At 41.9% G+C, this 26,847-nt stretch overlaps 1 protein-coding gene across 1 annotated transcript in view; it reads left to right on the top strand.

Moving 5' to 3' along the window:
* Positions 1-433: 433 nt before the first annotated feature.
* The window catches only part of LOC114354992 (1-phosphatidylinositol 4,5-bisphosphate phosphodiesterase epsilon-1), a gene marked incomplete at its 5' end in the record, with an annotated part of 58,554 nt that continues 32,140 nt past the window's right edge, over positions 434-26,847 (top strand). Inside the window, 18 exons of the mRNA XM_028307622.1 lie at positions 434-607; positions 4,162-4,260; positions 4,929-5,052; positions 8,028-8,212; positions 8,926-9,127; positions 10,030-10,162; positions 10,578-10,707; positions 11,548-11,748; positions 13,019-13,172; positions 13,952-14,065; positions 14,817-14,929; positions 16,048-16,152; positions 19,341-19,463; positions 20,050-20,183; positions 20,815-20,913; positions 21,439-21,551; positions 24,454-24,581; positions 25,425-25,578. Of these exons, the coding sequence (XP_028163423.1) occupies positions 434-607; positions 4,162-4,260; positions 4,929-5,052; positions 8,028-8,212; positions 8,926-9,127; positions 10,030-10,162; positions 10,578-10,707; positions 11,548-11,748; positions 13,019-13,172; positions 13,952-14,065; positions 14,817-14,929; positions 16,048-16,152; positions 19,341-19,463; positions 20,050-20,183; positions 20,815-20,913; positions 21,439-21,551; positions 24,454-24,581; positions 25,425-25,578 (2,485 nt within the window). The remainder of the gene's footprint in view (positions 608-4,161; positions 4,261-4,928; positions 5,053-8,027; positions 8,213-8,925; positions 9,128-10,029; positions 10,163-10,577; positions 10,708-11,547; positions 11,749-13,018; positions 13,173-13,951; positions 14,066-14,816; positions 14,930-16,047; positions 16,153-19,340; positions 19,464-20,049; positions 20,184-20,814; positions 20,914-21,438; positions 21,552-24,453; positions 24,582-25,424; positions 25,579-26,847) is intronic.

Raw genomic sequence — 26,847 nt, 5'->3', positions numbered from 1 at the left:
CCTGAGGCACTAGACACACAAGGTGGACAGATGACCTCATAAAGGTTGCAGGAAGACGCTGGACCTGGACCGTGACCTGACCTGGACTGGTGATGTGGAAATTATTGGGGGCCTATGTTCAGCAGTAGACGTCCTGTGGTTGAAATGATGATGATGAGACACTATTGGTAGGGAAGACTGGGTACAGTTGTAACAAGGTACGGTTGTAACAACTCGATTGTTGTTCAGTGCAACTATGGCTCTATGGACTTGTCCCCCGCAAGCCTTTCCCCTTGTACCCCTCATCTATCGAGCATTGTTCGGTAACATTCGACTTGTTACAACCGTACCCTATCACAGCCGTACCCTGTTACAACCGTACCCTGCTACAACCGTATCCAGTCTGACCTGCTCGATATTTTATGAAGATTCTAACCGCACCCTTTCTTTCCAGGTCGAGCAAGCTAAAGGCGTTCTGGTTCAGCATATCGGATGAGCCGCTGCCAGCGCTGGATTTCTTATCAGCAGCGCTGCTGTCGGCTGAATACGAGCGGGCACTGGGTCGGGCGCTGGCACTGCCGGAGTGCAGGCTGATACCGTTCTTTGGGGCGTTCTTGAGGGAACTCAGGTGAGAACGGGCATATCAACTAGTGTTTAGATCATTTTTTTGTTCGATCTTAAGAGAACTTACATGAGAAAAACTTAGAAAATTCTAAGAACAACTTTAAGGAAAGAGCCTTAATTTTAGCGTTTGTGATCCGGCAAACGGACGACTAACGTCTGACTCTTAACGCCTAATTGGAAAAACTTCTCTATTTTATGTGATTTTAACCCTAAACACCAAATTCGTTCACAATGAAAAGCAAGTAAAACCCAGAAATTATTCTGCTATTACATCCAAATCCAATGATCTTAGAGGGTGATATTCTAACTCAATAGACACCTCTAACGTATGTTTTATAGGGACGCCCCAGTTCCATTAGATTACGGGTTAACCCTCGAAGGGTAACGACAGGTTAAGCGGAGGTTAACGGGTAATTCAGTAACTTGGCCCACGAAACGGCTCGTTTGAGACGAGTGTAGGTCAAAATAAACGATATTTTTTCGTTGTGCAACCCGCCCTACATTGTTATTGAAACGAAGGAGAAAAAAATAATTCTTAAATGTTTGGTTATAGCTTTTACCCCTTGAATTTCAGTCTATCAAATCTATACTAATATTATAAATGCGAAAGTAACTCTGTTTTTGAAACAGGGACGCGCGCGATAGTTTTTCTGTGACAGACAAAATTCCACGCGAGCGAAACCGCGGGTGGTAAGCTAGTACCGGTATAAAAACTATCTTCAACTAAATCGATTCAGTAGTTTTTGCATGAAAGAGTAAGTATACCATCCCTGATATCCATCCCCAAAAACTTTCACATTTAAATAAGCAGAAAAACTTTTTCCTGCAACTTTTTCCGTGTCAATTTTAATATGTCACAAAAAGCCGTATAGCCCCTAAAACCGGGATAAAAGCAATTCTACATTTTACCCTAAGACTGTCGCCATAACAATGTTAACAGCATTGTTGTTTTAGCAGTTGGAGGTAAGATAGCCAGTTCCTCTGTGGTTGAGGATTCCCTATGAAGCTGGCTTCCACCTTCAGCCTGATCATCACTTTCCATCATGCTGAATGCAGGCCAATAGTTCCTGCTGTAGTTAAAAAATAATTGACTTACACCAAAAAAGAAAGAACCTACATTTATTACACCACACTACGTTTAGAACCATTTCTACATCTAAACGTTGCTTAACCGTCCCAAGTCCGTACCACTGCACTGAAACAATTAGATTGGCTAGTGCTGACAAAAAAATTGACCTGAATTCTCTCAGAATGAAAAAATCCGGCCAAGTGAGAGTTGGACTCGCTCACTGAGGGTTCCGTACCCTACATCTGTCCTTAGTTAAACAAACTCTATCAAAATATTTCAATCGAATCAAACCTAATCAAAAGGGGACTATTCCTCCCTCCTGTTCCCACCGCTGCAACTCCTGTGTAGCCAGGATCTACAGCTTGACCGCCAATAACCCAACCAGTAAAGGTCAAGTTTGTCCCGGGGGAAAGTTAAACTGTCATTGGACCCGCAACGAACTCAATCTTTAAAAAAACTCTACAGATAGACATCGTAGCGGCCATATAGAAAGAAAGAAAAAGAAAGAAACTTTATTACGATAAATGTAAAGAAAAAAGACAAATAGAAAAAGTGAACTGGGCAGTGCCACCACTGCATATACCGTGGCCTGGCCCACAGTGAGGAAGGCCACGACCCTGGTTTTCAATGCGCCCCATGCCTAGTGGAAGTCACGGATATATTATCAGGGTTCCTTACCAATTTTTCTACGGAACCCCAGCCGGACTATCCGACGCGTATTAGGTGGGGTAACCCACTTTACTCAGCCCTGGAGACCTAGTAATGGCAAGATAAGTGGAAACACTCATGTTAACATTGCCCTCTGAACGGTGTGAACGCGAAATATGGGTATAGAGCTGTTATAACTGAATCAAATCAAATAAAATCAATAAAAAAAAATTTCATAGTACTTTGTCTATTTTATATGATGTGCAATAAAGAGAGACTAACTAGGTATATCTATCAAATTAAAGCTCCGTATAATTTTCTCCCTAATTTTTTCCGTGTATTTATGCTCTTAGGGAATTCATTTTAATAATGTAAATCAGTCCAGTCGTTCTTGATTCATTATAATTATTTTTACAAGCTTTGCTTTTTTGGGACTAGATGGCACAGTGTAAAAAGGTCCAAAGATATTTCTTTATTTCAACCGAGTACCATCCACTTCTGGACAAAGACTTTCCTGTGGATTTCCACTACTAACTTAACTTCTGGTCCAGCGCTGCCAGTTTCCATGTGCGACCTTCACCAGATTGTCACTCCACCAAGTGGGAAGGCCTGGCCTTCCTATACTACATTTTCTGATCCGTGGTCGCTACTCGAGAATTTTTCTGCCCCAATGGCCATCAGTTCTACGAGTTCTTTCCAAAGATATCTATTATCTACATTGTTATTCTTCTTCTTCTCGTGTCGACAACAAACCTACTGTGTCAGCCCAAAATTCCGCCACAAGAGTGGCGTTGTCTGTAGCCTCCATTAAATCTTCCTGCGTGCAGTTGTTTGGGCACGCAGGGCATGACATCATGTGCTTCGTCTACTGGGGAACACTGTTATTAAAATAAAAGAAGAAAGATTTGATCGTTTGTATGTAAATAAACTTACCTATTTATATCGTTGTATCAACTCTATAGCCATATTAATCATGGCGCCCCAGCTCAGTATCTCCAAGTGTTATTTTTAATTACTCGCACAAGCCCGTGTTTGTTTTTGAACGTCATCCGAAGGGAAATTGGCTCCAATTCAGCGTGCTTCAGTTTCAGTATCTTCCGGGGGATTACGTTTCAAAATTGATACGAAACGTTTCAAAGATACGAAATGCTGTTTGATCTTGACGAGTTTCTTTAACTTTGAGGCTTTATTATTTCAAATTCAAATCATTTATTTCGGAAGGTTCCTTAATGTAATGGGAGTTTTCCTACTTCTAGTTCCCATCGCTGCAACTCCTGTGTAGCCAGGATCTACAGCTTGACCGCCAATGACCCAACCAGTGAAGGTCAAGTTTGTACCGGCGGAGTTTACTGTCATTGGACCGGCAACGAAATTAATCAGAAGAACATACGAGGAGTTCGAAGTCAAGTTTCTATAGTGTTTGTAAGAAGGTAGCAGCGAGTGGCGTCCACTGGAAAACGTAGAGTAGGCAGGCCTCCCATTCAGTGGACTGACGATCTGGTGAAAACCGCAGGAACCACCTGGATGCGGTCGTTGTGGAAATCCTTTGTCCAGCAGTGGACGAAATTCGGTTGAAACGAACGATATATATTTTTTAAAGATTATTAGCAATTTGTATTGCCCAAATTACTAATAGTCCCGTTAGCCCCTCGTGTTAAGCTAAATAAGCTTATGTTACGAGTGGGCTTACCACAATAGTCGAGCGGCGGTGGGATTCGAACCCGCGTTCCTCGGATCTCGAGTCGGCCAGTCCGACCCCTTCACCGTTCGGCTATCGTGGCTATGTATGTGTAATATGGTGCTAAGAGGTTTTTATTATTTTAAGTTTTCTATCTTTACAGAGAGATCCTCTCAGCCACTCCAGCGCTGACGAGCCACTCAGTGGCTGCCACCCCCACACACAGAAGGGACTTCAGAAGAGAGTCGGGGAAAGATGACAGGTAATTAATATAGTAACATCTCCATCAGTTTTAGAAGTCGACAATTCGACTTGGATGTATATCCTACACGATTGAACTTTCACGAGTGATTCTGACACTTGCATCTTTTGCATAAATAAAATAGTTAAACTGCGTTTAAAATACCGACTTTCAAAATTAAACTAACTGCAAAAAAGTACCTACATCTCATACTCCTTTTGGCGCAGTCGGGTAAAATGTATGAAAATAATTTTACGTTATTTATTTAATAAGGAGGACAATTATTATGACCATGGTTGGTGGTTGGTGCCAGTCTGCGAAATGCCAAGCTCAAGAAACATACCAAATTTACCGGCACTGGTCATAATAATTGTCCCCCTAATGAAATAAATAACGTAAAATTATTGTTCTACTTTTTAGTGTAGGTACTTTACTATTACAATTACCAGTAAGTACCCGGAGCACGAATAAATATCGTTCTCTTTATGGTATGGTATCTTATTTTTGTATGAAAAACAGGATCGCTGTGGTTGTTTACTGTTTTTGCTCAGGCTGAGTTGTACCACCTTATTTTAACCGTAACTAATACACCATAACCGGTGTTTTTATGGCATTTAATAGACTTTTGACTTTTATTAAAGATGGTGCAATCCAATCTGAGCAAAAACTTATCTTTAAACTTTCCACAGAAGTACACAGAAGAAGGAGCCAAGAAGAGAGAGCGGGAAGCGGGTCGACCAGGGAACCACGACCAGCCCCCTCCGAGACAGCTGCAAACGGGACGCGAGGATGAGCGAGCCCAGCAGACAAGTGGTACGTCCATCATCAAGCACGGTTAAACAAATGGGACGATTCCCACCTCTCGTTCCCACCGCTGCAACTCCTGTGTAGCCAGGATCTACAGCTTGACCGCCAATAACCCAACCAGTGAAGACCAAGTTTGTCCCTGGGGAAAGTTAATCGAAATCGAAAGTAGTTCCTGATATTAGTGCGTTTAAACAAACTCTTCAGCCTTATAAAAAATATATAGATCAGCTCACCAGGCAAACTTCGAATCGCCAATAAAAAGTCTTAAAATAAGCCTATGATCATCAGGGATAATTTAAAACTCTAATGATGAAGGAATTTTTCAAATCGGTCCTGTAGTTTCGGAGCCTATTTACTTCAAACAAACAAGGAAATCTTTCCTCTTTATAATATTACTAGCTTTCCGCCCGCGGCTTCGCCCGCGTGGAATTTTGTTTGTCACAGAAAAACTTTATCGCCCGCGTCCCTGTTTCAAAAACCGGAATAAAAACTATCCTATGTCCTTTCTCGGGACTCAAACTATGTCCCTGCCAAATTTCATCAAAATCGGTTCAGTGGTTTAGGCGTGAAAGAGAGACAGACAGACAGAGTTACTTTCGCATTTATAATATTAGTATAGATTAGTATAGATTGTAGAAGCCTTCAAACATGGGGTCAGCGTTCAAAACTTCATAACTTAGTTTTTGCCCGTTCAATGTTAATGAAAAGCGATGTAATTTATGATCCCACCATAAACAATTACAGTTTGAACATTAATAATGTAACCGGTGGCCTTGATGCGTCTTCGGGGTAGTGCAGACAGAGTCAGAAGCATCATTGCAATATACAGAGTGAAATTTTGTAATGCCACTTGAAGAAAAAGTACTCTTAATAAGTAGATAGAAAAGAGAATGTTTCACGCAAAGAAATGTTCCTTTATTTTTAAAAAATATTTCCTTTATTTTTGAAAAATATTTCCTTTATTTTGCATGAATCAAAACAGTTTCCCAATTTGGGGCACCGACGACCTCATAAAGGTAGCAGGAAGGCGCTGGATGCAGGCCGCTATCAACCGGGCGATGTGAAAGTTATTGGGGGAACCTATTAGTATGTTCAGCAGTGGACGTCCTGTGGCTGAAATGATGATGATGATGATGGCTGAAGATCCAAAGTGCCGGTGCTTAATTGAAAGTATATGATCCCGAGTTGATTTCATTGAAATTTTAAGCAAATTGGTTCAGTAGTTTAGTTTTTAATCAAAATAACTGGAAAAATGACATCGAAGTAGGCTAGCGTTTAACTCAATCAGTGCCTGAGGTATGTGAAAAGCATGGGAGGGTGTTTTTGTAACGTCAAACGTCAGCGAAACTTCAGTGGGTCTAGTCAAAATGCCATCGCAAACCAATAGGAAGTTTTCACTAATGTCAGTCGCCGCGTCACCAGTAATTCGATTCGATCGGAAAATGGCAGCCAAAATGCACATTGAACCACCAACGACGCGGCGATATAAAAGTTCATTCAAAATCGAATAAAAGTTAAAAAATGTCTATGACTTTGCGATTGTTTTTACTTTTGTTAGCTTTTTTTTTTAAATTTGTTTCTTCCTTCTTTCTGCTCTCTGTTTACGTCTATGCTTCGCCGTCAAACTAGCTGTCAAAACGACATCGCGATACGGATTTGTCAAAACAGCCTTAGGGTGGGTTGCACCATCTTAGTTTAACTTTGACAAACGTCTAAAATCTGTCAAACTCCATACAAAAAACACCGGTTAACGTCATAGTTACGGTCAAAGTTAGGTGGTGCAACTCACCCTATTGGTTTTCGATCGAATCGAAGCTTATCACCGGGGTTTTAGTAATCGCAATGAAAATGGTGCGTGTTGCGATTCGATTCGATTTTGATTAAGTCTTAAATGCATGTTGGCTAAGCCTTTGTATGGGAAATTTCAATCCAGTCTTTCGATTATCGATAGGTAGGGCTTTGCGATTCGATTTTTTGCCGTTTGACTAAGCCTTTTTTGCTATCGACCTCTTTTGCGATTTGTTTATTTGTTTGCGACTGGTTTGCGATGGGTTTGCGATTTTAAAGTGCGTTTTGACTAGACCCGCAGATTTACTTTAAATGTCACCCCTTCCGTGCTGCTCTCATCCCCATACCTCAGGTACTGACTGAGTAAGGAGATAGACCTGCAGTAAGCTTATTATTGTGTGAAGTGGGCCTACTGATATCCATCATAATGTTCCCGAAGGATTCGCAATGGTCTGGAACGAGTATAGAGGTCAAACGTTAGTTATTTCTGAATGGGTGTGCTGTAATGGCGCTCGCGTGAAATTGAAATCTCTAGGGGTGGTATTTTGCAACGTTTGTTTATGGGAGTTTTAAAATAACAGCGCTCAATTGAGTAGGTTGAATCTAAGGGCAAAGAATACTATTTCATTTAATGCAATTGAATGAAAACAAACTATTTATTTAGCACTAAATAAATATAAGTTACACTATTTTTTACCTTTAGCATTTAAAAAAGAGAAAATTTGCGAAAATGGACACCTGCTCATTATAGCCTGGCCACTCTGAGAGCATTATGACTTTTTCTTCCAGATAAATACATTTAGTCAACTCCTAAACTAAGCAAAATCGTAGAACATACATGGGGGATAGACAACTGCCCGGCCACTTTGTATTAGTAGCCCTTTTTCTTTAAGGTACCTACTTTTAGGCAAGGGAAGTTCACACCATGCAAGCCCTTTTCACACGTCCCAAATAAAGCTTGCCCTACCACTTTTCAGAACTTTCGCATTCTATTTCAACTAAAATCGTAAAGACACGGGTCTTAACGCGACGTTTATTAATGAGTTACATTATGTACTCACGGCTTGACGTTTCGGCTGCGATGCTGCAGCCGTGGTCACAAGCAGACTGGCGGCTTTAACTTAAAGACTGGTGCTGAAAAGAAGTGACGGATGAAACTCACTATCATTTAATACTTTCCTGTTTTATTACAGTACATAGCATCCTTCGACGAAGAAGGCGACCAGACGCCCGGCTGGAGACGGGTCGGCCCCGAGGGTCTGGTGAACCTTGAGAAGGTGTACCGGACTCAAGCAGTCATGGACCACATCGCCTCCTTCCACCAGCACCACTACGCGTTGGCCAGGAATAACAACCCCGTTTTTGGAGAATACTTGAGGTGATCATTCGACTTATTGAAAAAGTGGATTATAGCCTTATGGTAATCTCTATTTCATTATCCCTAATAGGGATAGGGATTCCCTATAATATATCTGAAATTTTGGTCCTTCAAGCCGGATAATCACTTAATCTCCTTAATTCTGTAACCTGACAAAATGCTGTGGTTTCGAACGAGTAGAGTAGGACCACTTCCACTCTTCCCGTTATTGAATGACTACTAAAGTGCGTCAAAACACAATAATACAGCATCCAATCATAAATTCTAAACTACTTCGTTCAAAACACCTAATTCTCTATGGTTTCTACAGAGTAGAATAAATGGGACTCCTACTCTGTCCGTGGAGGTCGTAGACTAAGAAACAAATATGGTCCTTCGGGCCGGATAAGCACTTATTATCCTTGTCCCTACAGACAGACCTAGTAGTACTAGACTAATATACGTCTGCTGAAATTTCCTGAGAACTAATAGGTAGCATCCCCATTATACTTGGCATGGTCCTTCGAGCCGGATAATCACTTTTAATGACCTTAACTATAAAAGGAACTGTCTCTTCTTACCAAAAGGAAGGGAAGGAATATTGAAGTCCCTAAGTCTCCTTTTACGATATCCACGGGAAGAGTTGGTAGTCTTACTCCACTCTGCCGGAACTACACGTCTAATAAATTTTGTTTTCTTTCTATTATAGTCTGAAGCCGTACCGTCTTTTTCAGAGCAGCACTGTCTTCATGTGACGAGCCGGTCTTCTCCCAGTCTTCCCAGAAGACCAGCGGCTGCGACTTCGAGAACGAGGCCCTGTATGAGCTGGAGGGCGGAGGGTACTGCCCTGTGCAACCCCTGCCCCACGACCATGGAGTGACGATGTTCCCTCTGGCACCACAGAACGGGGAAAGGATTGATAGGCATATACTACAAGTAAGTATATATAGACAGACTTGACTTACATGACTTATGGTCCTATGACCCCTAGATGGCGCAAAAGCGCAATTGCACGTTTTATAAATAACTCCCACTCATCTGACTTGGGGAGTGTAGACCAAATTTTCCAATAGAGGATCCAGAGAGGATCGTCCTCCTGCAGTAGAGACTAAATTACCTGATGTACTGATGATGAATCTATATAGAAGCGAAAGATCGCTGATTCACTCACTCATCACGAAATCTCAGAAACTACAAGTGCTAGGGGTTTCAAATTTTGCATAGGGGTTCCTTTTAGAACGTAGGTGCTCACTAAGACTGGATTTTGCAAAATTCATCTCCTAAGGGGTAAAACGGGGTCCACGCGCACGAAGTCGCGGGCGGTAGTACTTGATAAAACCAAACTAGGTCCACTTTCCGCAGCGATTAATTCCGCACGACATATAGTCATAATAACCTATACATATAGTAGAAGACATCCTAACAGGCTTAAATTTCCGGCTATAAAGTCTACCCTTTACAGTAAAAACTGTTTTATAATGGCCATTAAAGTTTTCAATAAAATTCCAGACTCTATCACTGACTTGCATGTAAACCAATTTAAAAAATGTCTTTATGAATGGTTAGTTGATAAATGTTTTTATACTGTCAAATAATTTCTGAGTGATTGATTTGTGTACCTATAATGACTTCAATTTTTAATTAATTTATTATTGTTATTAATATGTAGATTCTAATTTTGTAAAATTTGCATGCCTACCCTGGACAAAACATGTTGGACTTGACATTTTCTATCGACCATTTTGTTACCATGTTTCTGAGCAAATAAATGATTTATTTATTTATTTATTTAAATAGCTGTCAAATAAAATATTATATTCTGTTCTGCTTCTCCACAGATAATGCAGCACGGCACGGCGTGCGTGGTGGGGGAGGCGGAATGGGGAGGAGCATTGGCACAGCTGAGGCTAGAGCGAGCGTGCGCACTGCTCGCCTGGTGCAGGACCGCGCACAAGCCTCACACGCAACACGGTAAGTAATGGAAATGCTATTTATGGTAATAAATAAAGGAATTGCCACACTGGATGCGTTCAGCGGTCAGGTCAAAATGAACGCAGCACGCGTCATGAACAACATTGTCGATCAGGGGTCAGCGGTCCAGGAAAAATAATCTGTCAACGATCATGACACGGTCAGGGAGCTTAGTTTGAGTTTACATCAAACGTATAGATGAACTACAACGAACTGTCCCACCCGTGACATTGACAGGAGGGCGCCACCGTCAATACCGGATCGCTGGTTCCAATTTTTCCCACGTTAGAAATACGTTAGGCCAATCCCAGACGACGTGACTAAGTTTTAAAAAACCCTGTTGACATTTCCGGGTTCTGGGCTCCAAAATCCTGGACTCAAAAAGTGACCTGATACTTATTATTGTTTATTACAGGAGAACCTCTATCAGAAAACGTGCAGCAGCCAGAAGTGAGCCTCTCCTACAATCCAGAAGAGGTGATACCACTGAAGTACACGGCCAATCTCGCACACGAGAATGAAGCGGGGGTGGTGGGGGAGGAAGGGTAAGTACTTGACTTTACCACTGTGTTACTTTACCACTGAGTTATTTTATCAAAACTACTATGTTACTCCAGTGCTGTGTTACATGACAACTGTGTAACTTTAATACTGTGTTACTTTACCAATGAGTTATTTTACCAAAACCACTATGTTATTCTAGCGCTGTATTACATGACCACTGTGTGACTTTACCACTGTGTGACTTTACCACTGTGTTACTTGACGACTATGTAACTTGATCACTGTGTGCGAAACCACTGTTACTGGACCACTGTGCTACTTTACTACTGTGTGACAAAACCACTTTGTTGCTGGACTACTTTGTAACTTAATCACTGTGACGTACCTTTACCATATCGTTACTTTCACACTGTGTTACTTGACTACTGTGATAGACCACACTGCCACACATGACGCGACCATTTCAAACCGGTTTCAAACTGGTCGCGTCATGTGTGGTCTATCAACGTGACTTGACTACTGCCTGACTTAGATACTGTGTGACTTGACCACTGTGTAGCTTGACCACTTTGTTACTTTACCACTGTGTTACTTGACCATTGCGTGACTTCACGACTGAGTGACTTGGGTCCTGTACGACTTAACAAGTGACATGAGCGCTGTGCTACTTTATTGTGCACTGCGTGAGTTTACCATTCCAGCATGATTTGACCACTGTCCGACCCGACGTGACTACTGTTTGACTTAACGTAAGTGTAACTTAACAACTGTGTTACTAGATCACTATGTTACTTGACCATTAATTAAGACCACTACTTGACTTCACCACTAGGAAATTTACTGCGCGATTCCTTCAGCCAATTTTCTCAATTCCCTTCCAGCTTCATCGACCTCCAGTGCGTGAAGGACATGCGATTAGGCGGGAAGCTGTTAGAGCCACGGGACATCGCAGAGCTGACCGCAGCAGCCAGGAAGCACGGCTTGGAGTGTTCCCACAGTCCTCACATCATATCCCTGGTGTACGGCAGGACGCTGAGCGACAATAGGACTGTACATTTTGTGCTGCCTTCGTATTCTTACAAGTAAGCATAGGATATTCATAGACATCAACACAGAAACGGATTGTAGCCGTATCAACTCTAGGCGATCAGAGGGTGTGAGTTGACATCAAACATCGCACACTCTCTGACAAGCGCCTCAAAAAAAATGTGTGAAGATTTTAGTTCTTGAAAGTTTCCGCTAGGGGCGCTGTACAATCCGTCATACATTTAATGTCACTTTTTTACGCAGTCGACATCGAATGCGTTTGACGTAAGCTCACACTACACCCCCAGTATTATTTGTATTAAACTCCGTACTGCAACGGACAGTTATTCGCATCATCATCATCATCGTCATCAACAGCCCTTTACAATCCACTGCTGAACTATGAGCCTCCTCCAGTATAGTGGAGGGTTTTGCCATAATCCCCACGCTTGGCAGGCGGGTTTAAAAGATTGATGTTTTTCAGAGAGCGCTGCTGCCCGTTCTCTGTTTGATGTGTAGTCCCTAAGTCGCCTCCACCCGTGGGAAGAGTAAGGGTTGGTGGGTGACAAATGTAAATTCTACTCTGCCGTCACCACACGGCACAGTTATCCGCACTGTAACCATACGCTTCCCCTCTCGCCACGAAAGGCGATACGGTGTTGATCCCTTTCCGAGTTGATAAGTGTGCTATGACCTTAATAGATTTTTGTTTCTTTCTTTTTGTGTGCTATCTCAAAAGGCGGACCGGGCGATGTGGAAATCATTGGGGGAGGCCTATGTTCAGCAGTGGACGTCCTGTGGTTGAAATGATGATGATGATGATGTTAGAATAGGGCAACCCCATCTTCCCTTGGATGTCGTAAGATGCGTCTAAAACAATTATTTTTTTGGACAGAAGACCTTATTAAAGGTGCTAAATGCATCTACCAACGACCAATCAGGGAATCATTGAGGGAGGCCTAATGTTCAGCAGTGGACGTCCTGTGGCTGAAATGATGATGATGCATGTTTGTGTTTGTCTCGGTTTGATCATTTAAACTATTAATCATCATCATCTCAACCATCAATCATGTCTTCCTGTTATCTTTACGATGTCGTCGGTCCACCTTGTGGGTGGACGTCTCACGCTGCGTTTTCCGGTACGTGGCCTCCACTCCAAAATTTTGCTGCCCCATCGGCCGTCAGTTCTGCGTACTATGTGCCCTGCCCATTTCCACTTCAGCTTGCTGATCCGTTGAGCTATGTCAGCGACTTAAGTTCATTTACGGATCTCCTCAATTCTGAAAGAAACACCGACATTTAAACTTATTTATTTATTTTTATTAGAGTCTGGGCAGTGGGCCTCCACTCCGTGATCAAGGCGCTCATGAGCCAAGCCAAGCTGGCTGACCGGAGCTTGGCGTGGCTAAAGAACAAATACACAGCACTGTACTACGAGGATGGATGCTGCTGCGAACCACTGGTCTCGGATGCTATCAGGGTATGTGTGAGTGTACCTACTATCATATTTAAGATTAAATAACTAAGTAAAGTTTTTATGAGTCCGTATTTTTTTATTTCTTGCTAGCTAGTATACCTTGTTTGAAAGTTAGCAGGCCAAACCATAAAGATAATATATGTACCTAGCAGAATAGAGCAACAAAGGACTGATCGAGCGAGATGTCACTAGCAGCAACACTGTGTGATAAAAAGAAATGCGTAATGCGACGGGACAGAACCTTAACCGTTGTTTGCAACTTTTTGACAGTTCGTAGCACTCATTGGCACGCTGAAAAGAGGTCTGATTTTGGTGAAATCGTGGATGTTTTTGAGAAATGTGCTTCAGAAACGTGGTGACTGGTTCAGTGATTGATTATTGTATAAAACAGTTAAATAAACCAGTGGGTCTAGACAAAGTGCAAATTATAATCGCAAACCAGTCGCAAAGTGGTCGAAAAGCCCCTTTTTTGTATGGAGTTTTGACGGATTCGATTTTCGATTCGATCAAAAAGTGCGTTTTGTCTAGGGGGGCTGAAAACTGACAAATGACATCCAGTGACATCCTAAAATCGGTTTCGTTTGACAGCTCGTGGTTGTTGCTCTACGAACACTATGACATAGTTGCACTGAGTATGTAGTATTACTTTACTACATACTCAGTGCAACTATGTAGGCAGGCTTAGTTTAGTGTGGGGCAATGTATTTTTTGATTATTATTAATTTATTTAACTGGACATAATGTCCAAGGAAGGATTATATTTATTTATTTAACCTTCCCAGGTATTCGGCGGCCGGGAGTCTGTATCCGGTAGCTCATCACACTCTACACCAGTGAAGGGGGTCTTCACTGACTCACATTCAGACTCTATTAGAAGCGCAGGGATCAAGTTCAAGGTATAATTATTATTGATAAAAGATCACTAAAGAAAAATATTTCGTTCGTTTTGAACAAAAAAAACAGGCCAGTGCTGGACAAAATACTCCAAGAGCGGTTTCACAATGCGTCCGTTCCGAATCCATAAAAATATGGCCCGTGGTATAGTCTGGTCTGCGAGCACGTAGAATTTTGTCCAATGACCCCAAGCTAATCAGCCTTATCGCTCGCGCGTAATTATATTGCGCAGTGAGTGTGCGAGCACAGACCGGGCTTTAGTTATAGAACTAATAATAAGTTGTAGGGTAGTTTGTTTACACTAGGACCTAAGTAAGTAAACTCCAATTTTCGTCATGGCTTCTTTAGTTACTTTTCTAGATTCTAGTTGACGTATTCGGATCGGATGCAGTGCAAAACCACTCTGAGGATTTGACTGACCGGTCCAGACGCTTTCCGCGACCTTCACTAGATCATCAGTGCACCGAGTAGAAAATCTTCAGGTCTGTGGTCGCCACTCGAGAACTTTTCTGCCCCAACGGCCATCAGCTCTACGAACTACCTCTACAGGCCCCGCCCACTGCCATTTTTTAATGATTCTGTCTACGCTCTGCCCGGAGAATCGCCAAACTACCTACTACTACTACTTTGCCAGAATGTAGAAGCCTGGATGTGGGCAGCGCAGGACCAGTCGTGCAAATCCTTGGGGGAGGCCTTTGTTCTGCACTGGACGTCTGCTTGAAGCGATAACAAATAATAAACGTTTCTTTCCAGAAAAATAAGTCGACTTCAGAGTTAAAGACAAGCTCTCCCAAAAGCTACGGGTCCACACACACGTCGGGGACACGGAGCGAAGATGAGGTCATTCAGGGATCACCAAGACACAGGTAAAAACCCTTAAATTCTTGGCATCTTTACTAGTAAACTCAAGTGCCTGTATGCCTGCCATTCCAGCCTGGTTTCCATCAAAGCGAGATATGTGTGAATAACCAATCAGATTTCCACACTGAAACTGAGTGGAGAGGAGATACGGGACTATTCCCACCTCTCGTTCCACCGCTGCAACTCCTGTGTAGCCAGTATCTACAGCTTGACCGCCAATAAAAACGCAACCTGTGTTATCAAGTTGTCTAAGTATGTGTCGCAATTTATTACACCGATCTTGTCGCGACAAGGAAAATTGTCCGTGCTTTTAAGCGATTTTGTGAAAAATATTATTGGCAGGTAGTTGCTAATTGCTCATAAGATAGGCCCCCTTAATTTAATTTATTGTCCGTGGTGCATAATCTTTTTCTTAAAGGTTTTAAACCTTTGTTTGTCACCTGTCATCCGCTTTGCAATGGAGGGAAGTCGAACCTTAATTTCGAACTCCTCCTATGTTCTTCTGATTAATTTCGTTGCGGGTCCAATGACAGTTTAACTTTCCCCGGGACAAACTTGACCTTCATTGGTTGTGTTTTTGTGGCGGTCAAGCTGTAGATCCTGGCTACACAGGAGTTGCAGTGGTGGGCACGAGAGGTGGGAATAGTCCCGTTTATCAAGTTGTCTGTGTCAATTTTGTCCCGGGATAAATAAACTGTTATCACACCCAACGAAATTAATCAGAAGAACATAGAAGTTCCTGGGTGTTCCGCGTGCAAACAAAGCGAACTCTTCGGCTTTACTCTTTATGTTTGTTTTCTCTTTCTCTATTGCGCCCCCCTGCTGCGTTCTCCCTGCTGCCGGACTTGTTGTATCCTTTCTCCTCTTGTATATCCGTCAACAGGGGTAAGTACGCCGTGACAACAGAGGGCCCCCGCTGAAAATCAGTTTCAAGACAAGCCCTGGCGGGCTTGATGTACGCTGAGCGGGTGCCTTTTTGTCAGAGGGGCACAAGCAGTTAACTGTCCACTTTTTTATTTCACTCTGTTTGTATCTATGTCTTGCCTGCTTGAATACCTTTCCTTCAAATGAAAAGTTTTCTATTCTATTTTTTATAATATTAGTAAAGATTCTCTTTGTCCAGCTCGTACTCGGCGTCGTCGAGTCACCACCACCCGGTCGGGCCCCGGCACAGCAGCCTCACAGCAGCCGCCACCAGTATCATCGCTGGCTCTCCTAACAGGAGCAGGTAAATCTTACTTTTATTTATTTATGCTAGCTGAAAATTATTTAGCATTCTAATGGTCAAAGACCACGAGGAGCAAACCTCTATAAAAACTACTGGAAAAGGGGAATGCCCCACGAAATCAATGAGGCTCGCTTGAGAGTGACGGAGCAAGTTTGACCAATAAAAAAAATCGCGGCTCCGTTTCATTGGGCTCCGAAGGTCGCCGTCGTTTTTGTGGGTAGACCCTGTCCTTCTGGCTGGGGGTAAGGTCTACCTTTATTTATTTATGCTAGTTTATCCCGAAAGTATTCCTCGAAGCTATAGACATAGCCCGCAGAATTGCCAAACTTAGACCCAAAGTACACGATGCGTTTCGGTGCCTCAACGCAAAAGTTTCGTCGTATAGCGCAGCGCGACGCCGCACCGCTCGTGTGCCCGCCACAGAGATTTCTATGTAAGACGACGCAACGACACCGCTCTGGCGTCGCACCGCCGCCGCAACGCACGGGCGAATAGGGGTACATAGCTCGCAGAACTGATGGCCGGTGGGGCATAAAGCTCTCAAGTGGCGAAACGTAGTGTGGGCAGGTCTTCTAAGTCCTACTAAGTGGACCACGATCTGATGAAGGTTGTGGGAAATAGGTGCGGGTAGCGTAAGACGGTCGTTTGTGAAAATCCTTGGGGAATGCATTTGTCCAGCAGTGGACGGCATTTGGCTGAAACCAGGCCTGTTCATCTCCGCGAGTGTACATCGAAAACAAAACACGCACGATGGCCCACCTACAGGACACTATTCGACAAGGCCTCACATACGAGCGAACATTGACTCACGCACGCGTATTCTTGTGTATGATGGAAGAAAATAAAGAAAATGGTGTACTAAATACTGTGCAGTATTTAACTGCCTAAATAATAATAAAAACACAGAATGTAATTTTCTAAGTTGCCTCAAGACACTGAGAGGTAAATAAGTAGTTAATATTATTTATGATCATTCATGCTAAATCATGGACCTATAAAAAAAGTCGGACGGATTCTCATCAACAAAATACTGTGACATTAGGATACACCAGCTTGCCTGTACGTACAGGCCGGCACGCACACATTCACACCCTGATACATCACTTCGAGTGCAAACTTCACACAGTTGACACATTTAAGCAACGAAAAAACAACACGAATACGACATGTCTTGTGTGATGAAATTGTGTAAAAATCGTTCTGTTCAAACAAACAAAAATTAAGGAATCACATTTCACAGGCAAAATAATAATCCCATCACTTATTTCCCGACATTAAAATATTGAAATTAATTGAAATCAAACGTCATTCACTCGAAAAAATAATACGTCAAAGACCAGTGTTCTCAGTTATTTACGTGGGAAAATTACCCGAAATATGGGAAATTAATAATAATTTTAGGACTTTTTAGTTATTTATTACGCATACTATGGAAATAAAATAATTTATCATAATAATTGTGTTTTAATGGGATATATTTTCATAGGCAAATTTGATCCTTCCCAAAAATGTGGAACTGCGAAATTCAAATTTTCTTACATTGATTGCAAGTCAGTGTCAGGTTGTATGTTAAAAAAAATCTATCAGAGATAATAATACATAATATATTGATGATGCATAAGATTATGATTATAATGTACACAAGATTCGTAATTTGTAACTGCGTGAATCATTTTTGATCAAGATTATGTACATACCCTGACACACTGACTTGCAAACAATGTAAGAAAATTTGAACATTGAAAATTTCGCGCCTACCTCAACGCATTCCCCTTTCATCCTTTTAAAATGGCTTGGAATAATTCTGTCTACATTTCCAAGTAACATCTGCCGATCTATGTTTTTCTTAAAATAAATGGGTAAAATGATTTGGCTAACATGGCATCCCTAAATTCACTCACACAATAGACAAACGCCAAAATTTTGCGTCACAGTTTTGTTGTAGCGCGAGTTCCGTCCGCCTTTTTTTATAGGTCCATGTGCTAAATCATGTATTTCCTCCGCCATTTTCCGCAGTTTGGCACCTCACGTCACAACATTTTACCGAAGTCAGCCCTATAGCTTCGGCGCAGTGCCGATCACTGACGTTTGTCAACAGAATGGTGCTTGACTCTTGAGACAGGTTTAAATTACACCATATTGTTAATGACATTGAGCATACATTTTTTTAAATACCTTCGCGAAGTAAAACTTCTGTACGTAGTACTTATTATTATTCTGTGCTGAAACGACGATTCCTTTGCAAGTTCCGGAAACTTCTAAAAAGGAAAGGAGAAATGTTTGAGATTTTATTTCGCTACAAACCTGTAGCGATTTTTTCAACGAAAAAGATTCGTACATTCATCAACAATAATAAAATTCCAGATAAATTGTAAATTTTAATTTAGTTAACTTTGTATTAAATCATATTTTTTTATGTTAAATTAAAAATTGAGTAAGTAAAATATTATTTTACAACACGCCTACCTAAATCAGTGAAGATAATAATATTTTAGGACACCGTGTATAAAAATAACAAAGCAAAATTTCGGATGACCTTGACCTAATTATGCAATGACCTGTAACGTCTGTCCCGTGACCTTTACAACGCATGGTCACCCTCGTGGATAATTAGCCAAATTTAGGACAACGTGTGCTTATAATTACCGCAACTTAAATAGGTATTAACTTTAACCTATCGTGTGTAATAAAATGAGGACACATTAAAGGTTGATTTTACCCGACTGCGCCTGAAAGGGTTATGTTTTTAACACTTGCTCATTGAATTGAATTTACTTTTCATAAGTTAATAACTTAAAAGAAGATGATCACGCTCAAGGTAAAAAATCTCAATTTAGAACAGAGTCCCTGATAGCCTATCAGGAACTTATCTGTCAGATAACACATAGATTTTGATCAAGTCAAAAAGACTTGCCCCCCTAGGCCAGAAGCTAGGTATGACTTTACCTTACTAAGTATTTAGGCAAGCAGTTAATACAATGTGGACCCAACTTTTGGAAGGAGGCAGATTTAAACAAATTGCGTATGGTGAAAATGTCATTTGGACCAATATTGGACCGATTGTAAAAAAAAATTCACCATTATAATCCTATATTATTTGTGATGAACATAGACGGTACAAAGTTGCCGGGTCAGCTAGTTCTTTTATATAACACTATACTTAGTTGAAATATTCTTTTTTGTTACAGTTTAAGAAGACTAGAGACCAGTGAGCGATTCTGGGAGAACTTGAAACACTTGCGGACGGGTTCCGTAGGCTACGACACCCAACTAGACTTTATGGACTTCGTGGCCTTATTTAGGAGTTTTAGGTAAGTCAGAAAAGTCATATCATTTCTGAAGAAGTGCATGAAAGTCAGTCTATGATCATCGGAGTGGAGACCCACTGCACGAATACGACTCTCTCCAAATAGGTACCAGATTAATCAGAGGGCAAATGGAGGTTTTCTCCTACACTCCCCATGCTAACCAGACCAGGTTGGAAGGCGTGCTTATGTCCCTCAGTCGCCTCTTACGACATCCATGGTGAGGCCAGCCTCTGGCGAATTAGATATTGTCTGTCGTACTCCTGCAGTAAAGACTAAATTACCTGATAATGAATTCAAATTCAAATAATTTATTCAGTACATTAGGCATTTTCCAAGGCACTTATACACGTCCCAAATATAGCTGGCCCTACCGCCACTTTGGGATAACATATGGGCTGGTGCTGAGAAGAAGTGGCGGAAGAAACTCAGTCACCTTGGTCAGCTTCTTTTTCAATCAAATACAGCAATTTATAACTTACATGACACATAATGATGATGATTACTACCACCACCATTTAAAGTTCTAAGCTAGAATCAGAGTGTAAAATGAGTAAGTAATATTTTTATCTATTTCTTCTTCTCTTTCCAGTTTAGTAATGCGGTCAGAGCTGAGAGACGTGTTCGAGCAACTAGCCGTGCCAAGGAACAGGTCGCCTCTGCTATGCGCTGAGAAGAGCAGAAGTTCACCCGAGCTGTTCAGGAGTAGAGCCATCTTCAGGACTGGTGAGTGGAGTCTGACATCATCAGGTGATATGGGAGTAAGCCCGCCTCTCTTTCCCACCAATGCAACCACTCCAGTGCCGTCGTGAATCTACTAGGGGCCCTAGGCACATAATGATCAAGGGAGGCCCTTCTCATCTGGAGAAAGATCCTTTATGAGAACAGACGGGGGTCTCCTCGATCGCAGGGCCCTGAGCACGTGCCCTGAGTGCCCAGTGGGAAAAAGGGGCCTGACTGCAACTCCAGTATAGGCAGTATCTACAGTTTAGCATCCAATGAAAATCAAGCAGTGAAGGTTGAGGAGTTCCGAGGATAGCTTACTGTCTTCGAACCCGTGACAAAAATCAGAAGAATGTAGGATGTTCCAAATATTATAATATCAGCAGTGATTGCATCAGGTAGACCTGTTTGACAGGGAAGCTCTTGGCCTGTATCTTAGCTGATGGAAGTGATGATCAGCTCAAAGGTAAAAGTTAGCTTCTCTTGAAATCTTAAACCATGGAACTAGTTATGTTAAATCCAACTGCCAGATCTATACTACTACTCATGCATTTCCACGAAAACTTATGGTCAAATACCTACTTAATCCAGCATTATTATTGCCTACTATTTTAAAATTGAGTTCATCTTACAGGTCTACTGACAAGGAATGGGTCTTTAGACCTAGAACCACCGAGCGACAAGGCTGGCAGGAAGAAAGCATTCGACCTTCTAGCTGCCGCTGCCTTACCAGGTAAAAAGCCACATTCCAATAAGTTAAAAAGTATTCAGGTTTGAGGGATGACAGAAGTGCATTTAATTAGAGTAACTATGTACCTTAGAATAGTTTAGAGCAGTTGATACAGTCACAGAATAATAAGTATTTAGGTACTTCGATACAGTCTCAATCACTGGCGAGTGGCTTAAACCTTATTCTACAGTGGCGCCAATTGAAGGGAAATGCAGTACGGAAATAATTGCATAATTGTGATATTTTTATGAGCTTTAAAAAGCTTTCTATGATTTTACGTCACTTCTAAGTTTCTAGATGAAAAATCTGACTGAATGAAGTAATTTGTAAAATAAACGAAAACAATCCAAGCTTTTCGTGCGTAATCTAAAATCGATCGTTTCTTTTGTAATTAAGTTAACTGCGCACCTCGCGCCATCCGTATCAGAACGTCGATGTGACGTCACGGCTGCCAGTGGCGCAGTTAACTTAACCGGCTTTAACTTTCAGCTCCCCTTTTATAGTTTTCTAATCTATGTATTATTGTAGGTGCGTGCCCAGACGTGAGTGGTAGAGTGTTGTCTTTGCCCACGCTTGGGAAGTTCTGCGAGACGAGACAAAACGAGCCAAAGACTGAAGAGCAACTGAGAGACATTATTCAGGTGAGCGAAACCAGCTGCCGACAAAGCTGCAAAAGAAGCGGCCTCTCAAAGGACGGCCACCAGTGTGAACGAGTTCCCAATTTCGTTTGCAAAGTACATCATCAGGAAGCGTCCGCAAGCCAAATGGCAAGAAGAATATGCCAGTGCCGCTATACACTCCAACATATTCCGATGGTTTACAACAGTGGGCGAGATTGCGGAGTTCCGTAAGCATGTGGGACCGTCCTTTAAAAGCTCGCAGATTTTTACTGGCCACGGTTTTCACAAATCCTACCTACACCGCTTCAAGATCATAGACAACCCCTACTGCCCCTGCGATGACTCCAGCTTACAGGATATTGACCATCTCATGCGAGACTGCCCAATATTTAGCAGACTCCAGCATGAGCACGAGATGACATGCAACAATTTACGGATTGACCCCTATAAACCACAACAAATCATAACAAAATCCCAACCAATCGTCACGTTCATAGCCCTCATTACTTAACTCAATAGTCCATCAACTCAAGGGGATCAACAAAACATAGCTTGCAAGCTACGTATTGTTGGATCTCTCTCTCTTTTCACGTTTGGTAGCAGACTGTATCCATTAGCAGACTGCAACTAAACGCCCTTGGAGCTCAGAACTTTCGAAGTTCAATAAAAACTGTGAGCACATTAAAAAGTGCCGAAGACAAAAATATATATATATATCTAGGTTTTATAGCATCATCAGGTCATTTAGTCTCCACTGCAGGAGCCCGACCCTCTAGTTGACCAGAGGCAAATGGAGGATTTGGCCTACACTCCCCACGCTGGCCAGACGGGTTGGGGAGGCCTGATGCTCGCGTATTTTGTCCCTTAGTCGCCTTTTACGACATCCAAGGGAAGCGTGGTGGAAGGTTTTCTACTATGCCTAAACCAACGGTTTTTTAAAACAATTTAGAGCAGTGTTTTTCAACCTGTGGGGTTTTCCAACCCTCTATAGGGGGGTCGCGAGAGGTCGTAAAAACTACCTCAGTGAAAAAAACAGTAAAGGTTTAAAGCTAGATCTACCTATCCGAAATCTAATTATGCAAATGCATAAATGTTGTATAGATTGAAGAAATTGGTGCCTACATCTTCGTAAAATGCATGAAAAAAGCGAAAAATTTTTCATGCTAGGTCGCGTCATGACAAAGGTTGAAAAACACTGATTTAGAATGATTAAAAATTAGGTAACTTTACCACTTTGGAACTAACCTGCGAAATTTTTTAAACCAAAATAAAGAAAGTAAGAAAAGTTTTATGTCGTCGGTCGTTGTGGAAATCTTTGGGGGAGGCCTTTGTCCAGCAGTGGACATCATTTGGCTGAAACGAACGAACGAAATTAAATAAACTTAACATTTTTCTGTCTTCTTTCTGACACTACTACATGTCGTATTGTTTAGCAATTCTGGTAGATTCATCATCATCATCATCTCAGCCACAGGACGTCCACTGCTGAACATAGGCCTCCCCCAATGACTTCCACATCGCCCGGTTGGTAGCGGCCTGCATCCAGCGCCTTCCTGTTACCTTTACGAGGGCTGCACTAAAAGTATCGGGAATGGAATATTTCCACTGTTCCAGTCATATTAAAATCTATTTAATTGCAAAGTCCAGGGTTTTAAAAATCGTATACCATTTATTTATTTAAAAAAAGATTCTCGGTCGTATCACAAGGTCTTGTCAAACTTGTTTAGTCGTTGAGAAAATGGAATTGACTCGAGAAAATTCAAGAGCGATGATTTATTATGACTTTTGAAGTGGTTTAACACAAAAACAGTGTGTTGACCGGATGATTTCTGCATTTGGTAATGAAGCCCCATCCAAAACCACAATTTATCGCTGGTTTCCTGAATTTCAACGTGGACGTGTCAAGCTCAGTGATGATCCCCGTCAAGGTCGTCCAAAAACTGCAGTCACCTAAGAAAACGTTGATGCTGTGCGTAAGCTGATTGAAGAAGATCGACATGTGATATACCGCGAAATTCAGGCAACTTTAGACATTGGCATGAGTCAAATACAAATAATCTTGCATGAACAATTAGGTGTAAAAAAGTTGTTTTCCCGATGGATACCGCATTCGCTCTGTGAAGAGCAAAAAGCGGCTCGCGTTACTTGGTGCGTCAGAACTCTCGGGAGATTACATGCAGGATCCTCAAATGCTGTATACAACATCGTATCAGGTGACGAATCATGGATATACGCGTACGAACCCGAAACAAAAAACCAGTCACGAGTTTGGGTGTTCGAAAATGAATTAAAGCCAACAAAAATTGTTCGTTCACGGAGTGTTGCAAAAAAAATGGTGGCCACGTTTGTCTCCAAAACCGGCCATGTTGCGACTATTCCTCTTGGGGGACAAAGAACGGTTAATGCAGATTAGTATGCTAGCATTTGTTTGCCACAGGTCGTTTCTGAACTCCGTAAAGAGAACTGCAACCGCCGCATCATCCTCCATCACGACAATGCGAGTTCTCACACCGCGCACTGAACAAAGGAGTTTTTAGAGCAAGAAAACATAGAATTATTAGTCCATCCGCCGTACAGCCTCGACCTAAGCCCTAATGATTTCTATACTTTCCCTTAAATAAAGAATAAATTGCGTGGTCAGAGATTTTCATCACCTGAAGAAGCTGTGGAAGCCTACAAAACGGCCATTTTGGAGACCCAAACTTCCGAATGCAATGGTTGCTTCAATGATTGGTTTCGTGTATGGAAAAATGTGTCAAATTTCGCGGAGAATACTTTAAAAAGCAATAAATACATTTTTAAATAGTAATGTTGTTTCACTTCCTTGATTCCCGAAATTTTCAGTGCCGCCCTCGTATGAGGCCGTCGGTCCACCTTGTGGTAGATTAGGTGTCTAAGATTCTAAGAAACCCTTTAATTTTAGAGACACGAGCCAGACCCAGCCCTGAGGGCGGACCAGTGCCTCTCTTTCGAGGGCTTCGTCAGGTTCCTGACTGATAAAGACAACTACGCGTTCGTTCCTGAGCAGAGGAGAGCGAACAACTATGTTAGGTGAGATATTATAATTATTTCCACTTCAAAAACTATAGGTCTAGCTTACTCAGTCAGTGCCTAAGTCTGTCACTCACTTTTGTACGCAGTCGATATGACCCTACTCTGATGATGATGATCCATCCGACCGATTTCGGCCATGGCGACCACTCCGAATCCTAGCTGTCTTGGCGGCGCTGGTGTGCCCGAAGATGGCTTACGTAGCCTATTTTCGCGGTAAAATCCCTCGCGCATTGAGGGCATCTGAGCACGCCGCCAACATAGTTATAGTGAATGGCGGCAGATGGACGGGCCTTCAAGTCATCGCGCTTCGCGTCGAGTTCAGTCGTACGCTGCACCTCGAACTCGTGGACTTGCCTCTTCACAATCTCCCGCCATTCTGGACGCTGTGCTGCCAAACCTTCACACTGAGAGGGCTCAATGTTGCATCTTTTCATGTGCCGCTTCTGTACATCTTTGTACCTGAGGAGTTGACCGCCATGTTTCCGCGCCAGTGGCGCCATCCTGATGAGTGCAAATGCAATAAGTCCTCCTACCGCCTCAGCGCTCACTTGGCGCCCCTGTTTTAGCCACAAGCAAAGTTTCTTACAATTTTGTTTGTGTTATTTTGTCAACTACAGCGCCACTTCATATAGATACTCGTAAAAACAATTTCGGCCCCTGTTTCAATCGCAACAAGATTGCAAATCCCGAAAAATATGTATTATCATAATCGTTTATTGCTTCATTTATTTGTACATCGGTGGTGATCTTAAACTAAGTCTCAACTTATGACCCTCTATTCTCTTAAAGCCTTAAGTTTCACAAATAAACAAAGCAATTCAGTCCCTATTCCAATTGCAGCAAGATCGCAAACCCCGAGGAAGACGACGCCAACAAGGAGCTGTCAAAGCAGATGTCAGGTCCGCTCAGCCAATACTACATCGCTAGCAGTCATAACACCTACCTGACCGGCCATCAGCTGAAAGGAGAATCGTCTGTGGAACTGTATAGTCAGGTTAGTGGACTATTTGATATTTAACAAGACAGTGTAGACAAGGATAAACAATTGAGTGTGTAGACAATAAACAACTGAATTTTTAAAACAAATATAAACAAAGTAAAAAGCCACATACTTATCTGACCGGCCATCAGCTGAAAGGCGAGTCGTGGTGGAGCTGTATAGTCAGGTTAGTGGGAAAACAAGTGTAGACAAAAGTAAACAATTTAATGTTAAACAAGTGTAGACAATAAACAACTCAGTGTTAAAACAAATGTAGACAATACGTAAACAATACTTACCTGACCGGTCATCAGTTTAAAGGACAATCGTCTGTGGAGCTGTATAGCCAGGTTAGTGGACAATTTAATTTAAACAAGTGTAGACAATTAAAACGGTAAACAATTGTGTGTAAAAACAAATGTAGACAACGTTTAAAAAAAGTGAAATACGTAATTGATTGCATTACTCACTAGCAGTATTTAAAAAATCTACGAGTTTGCCTACGAGATGATACTATTTTTTATTTTATTTATTTAAAGACTTTATTGCACACACAACAATGTTCTGTACAAAAAGGCGAGCTTAATGCCATACGTCATTCTATACCAGCTGACCTTGAGCAAAACAGAGATATTTAGTAGGCGGTGCTAAAAAGCTACAAAAATGTACACAATATAATACATAAAATATTATAATATATATTTATACAAAATATATACATAAATACATACATATAATTTATATAAAATGGATGACGAGAGGTAAGGGAGGATAGGAGAGGATAAAGGAGAAAAGGAAAGAATAAGGGAGATCAAGACGACATGATGCGTTCAAGAAAATGTTTGCGCACAGAGTGTTTGAAAACAAACTTACTAGGAGCCTGCCTGATGTTCTCGGGAAGAGCGTTCCAAAGGCGAATGGAATTGAGGAGAAATGAATTAGAGAGGAAACCAGTGCGGTGGGAAGGAGTGGAGAGAAGGAGCGTGTTGGACGAACGAAGTTGACGTGCGTGCGTCGAACTCAGAAGTTTAAACTGTGTTTTCAAATAGGAAGGGGAGTTAGGGTCATTTAAGATGGTAAAAAGGGTGGTAAGGATTCTAACATTGCGCCGTGCAGGGACAGGTAGCCAATGGAGCTCAGACCGGTGGGAAGAGACATGGTCATATTTGCGAAGACAAAATATGAACCGGATGCAATTGTTCAGAAGGCGGTCCAGTTTGTTGAGGAGAACTTGATTAAGGTCCGGATAACACACATCAGCATAATCGATGACCGGAAGAATAA

This window comes from Ostrinia furnacalis, unplaced genomic scaffold, assembly GCF_004193835.3.
Source record: "Ostrinia furnacalis isolate ACB-3 unplaced genomic scaffold, ASM419383v2 OfSCF2306, whole genome shotgun sequence".
NCBI classification, from domain to species: Eukaryota; Metazoa; Arthropoda; class Insecta; order Lepidoptera; family Crambidae; genus Ostrinia; species Ostrinia furnacalis.
Note: the sequence above shows the minus strand (reverse complement) of the source record. Positions and strands in the feature narration are given on the sequence as shown.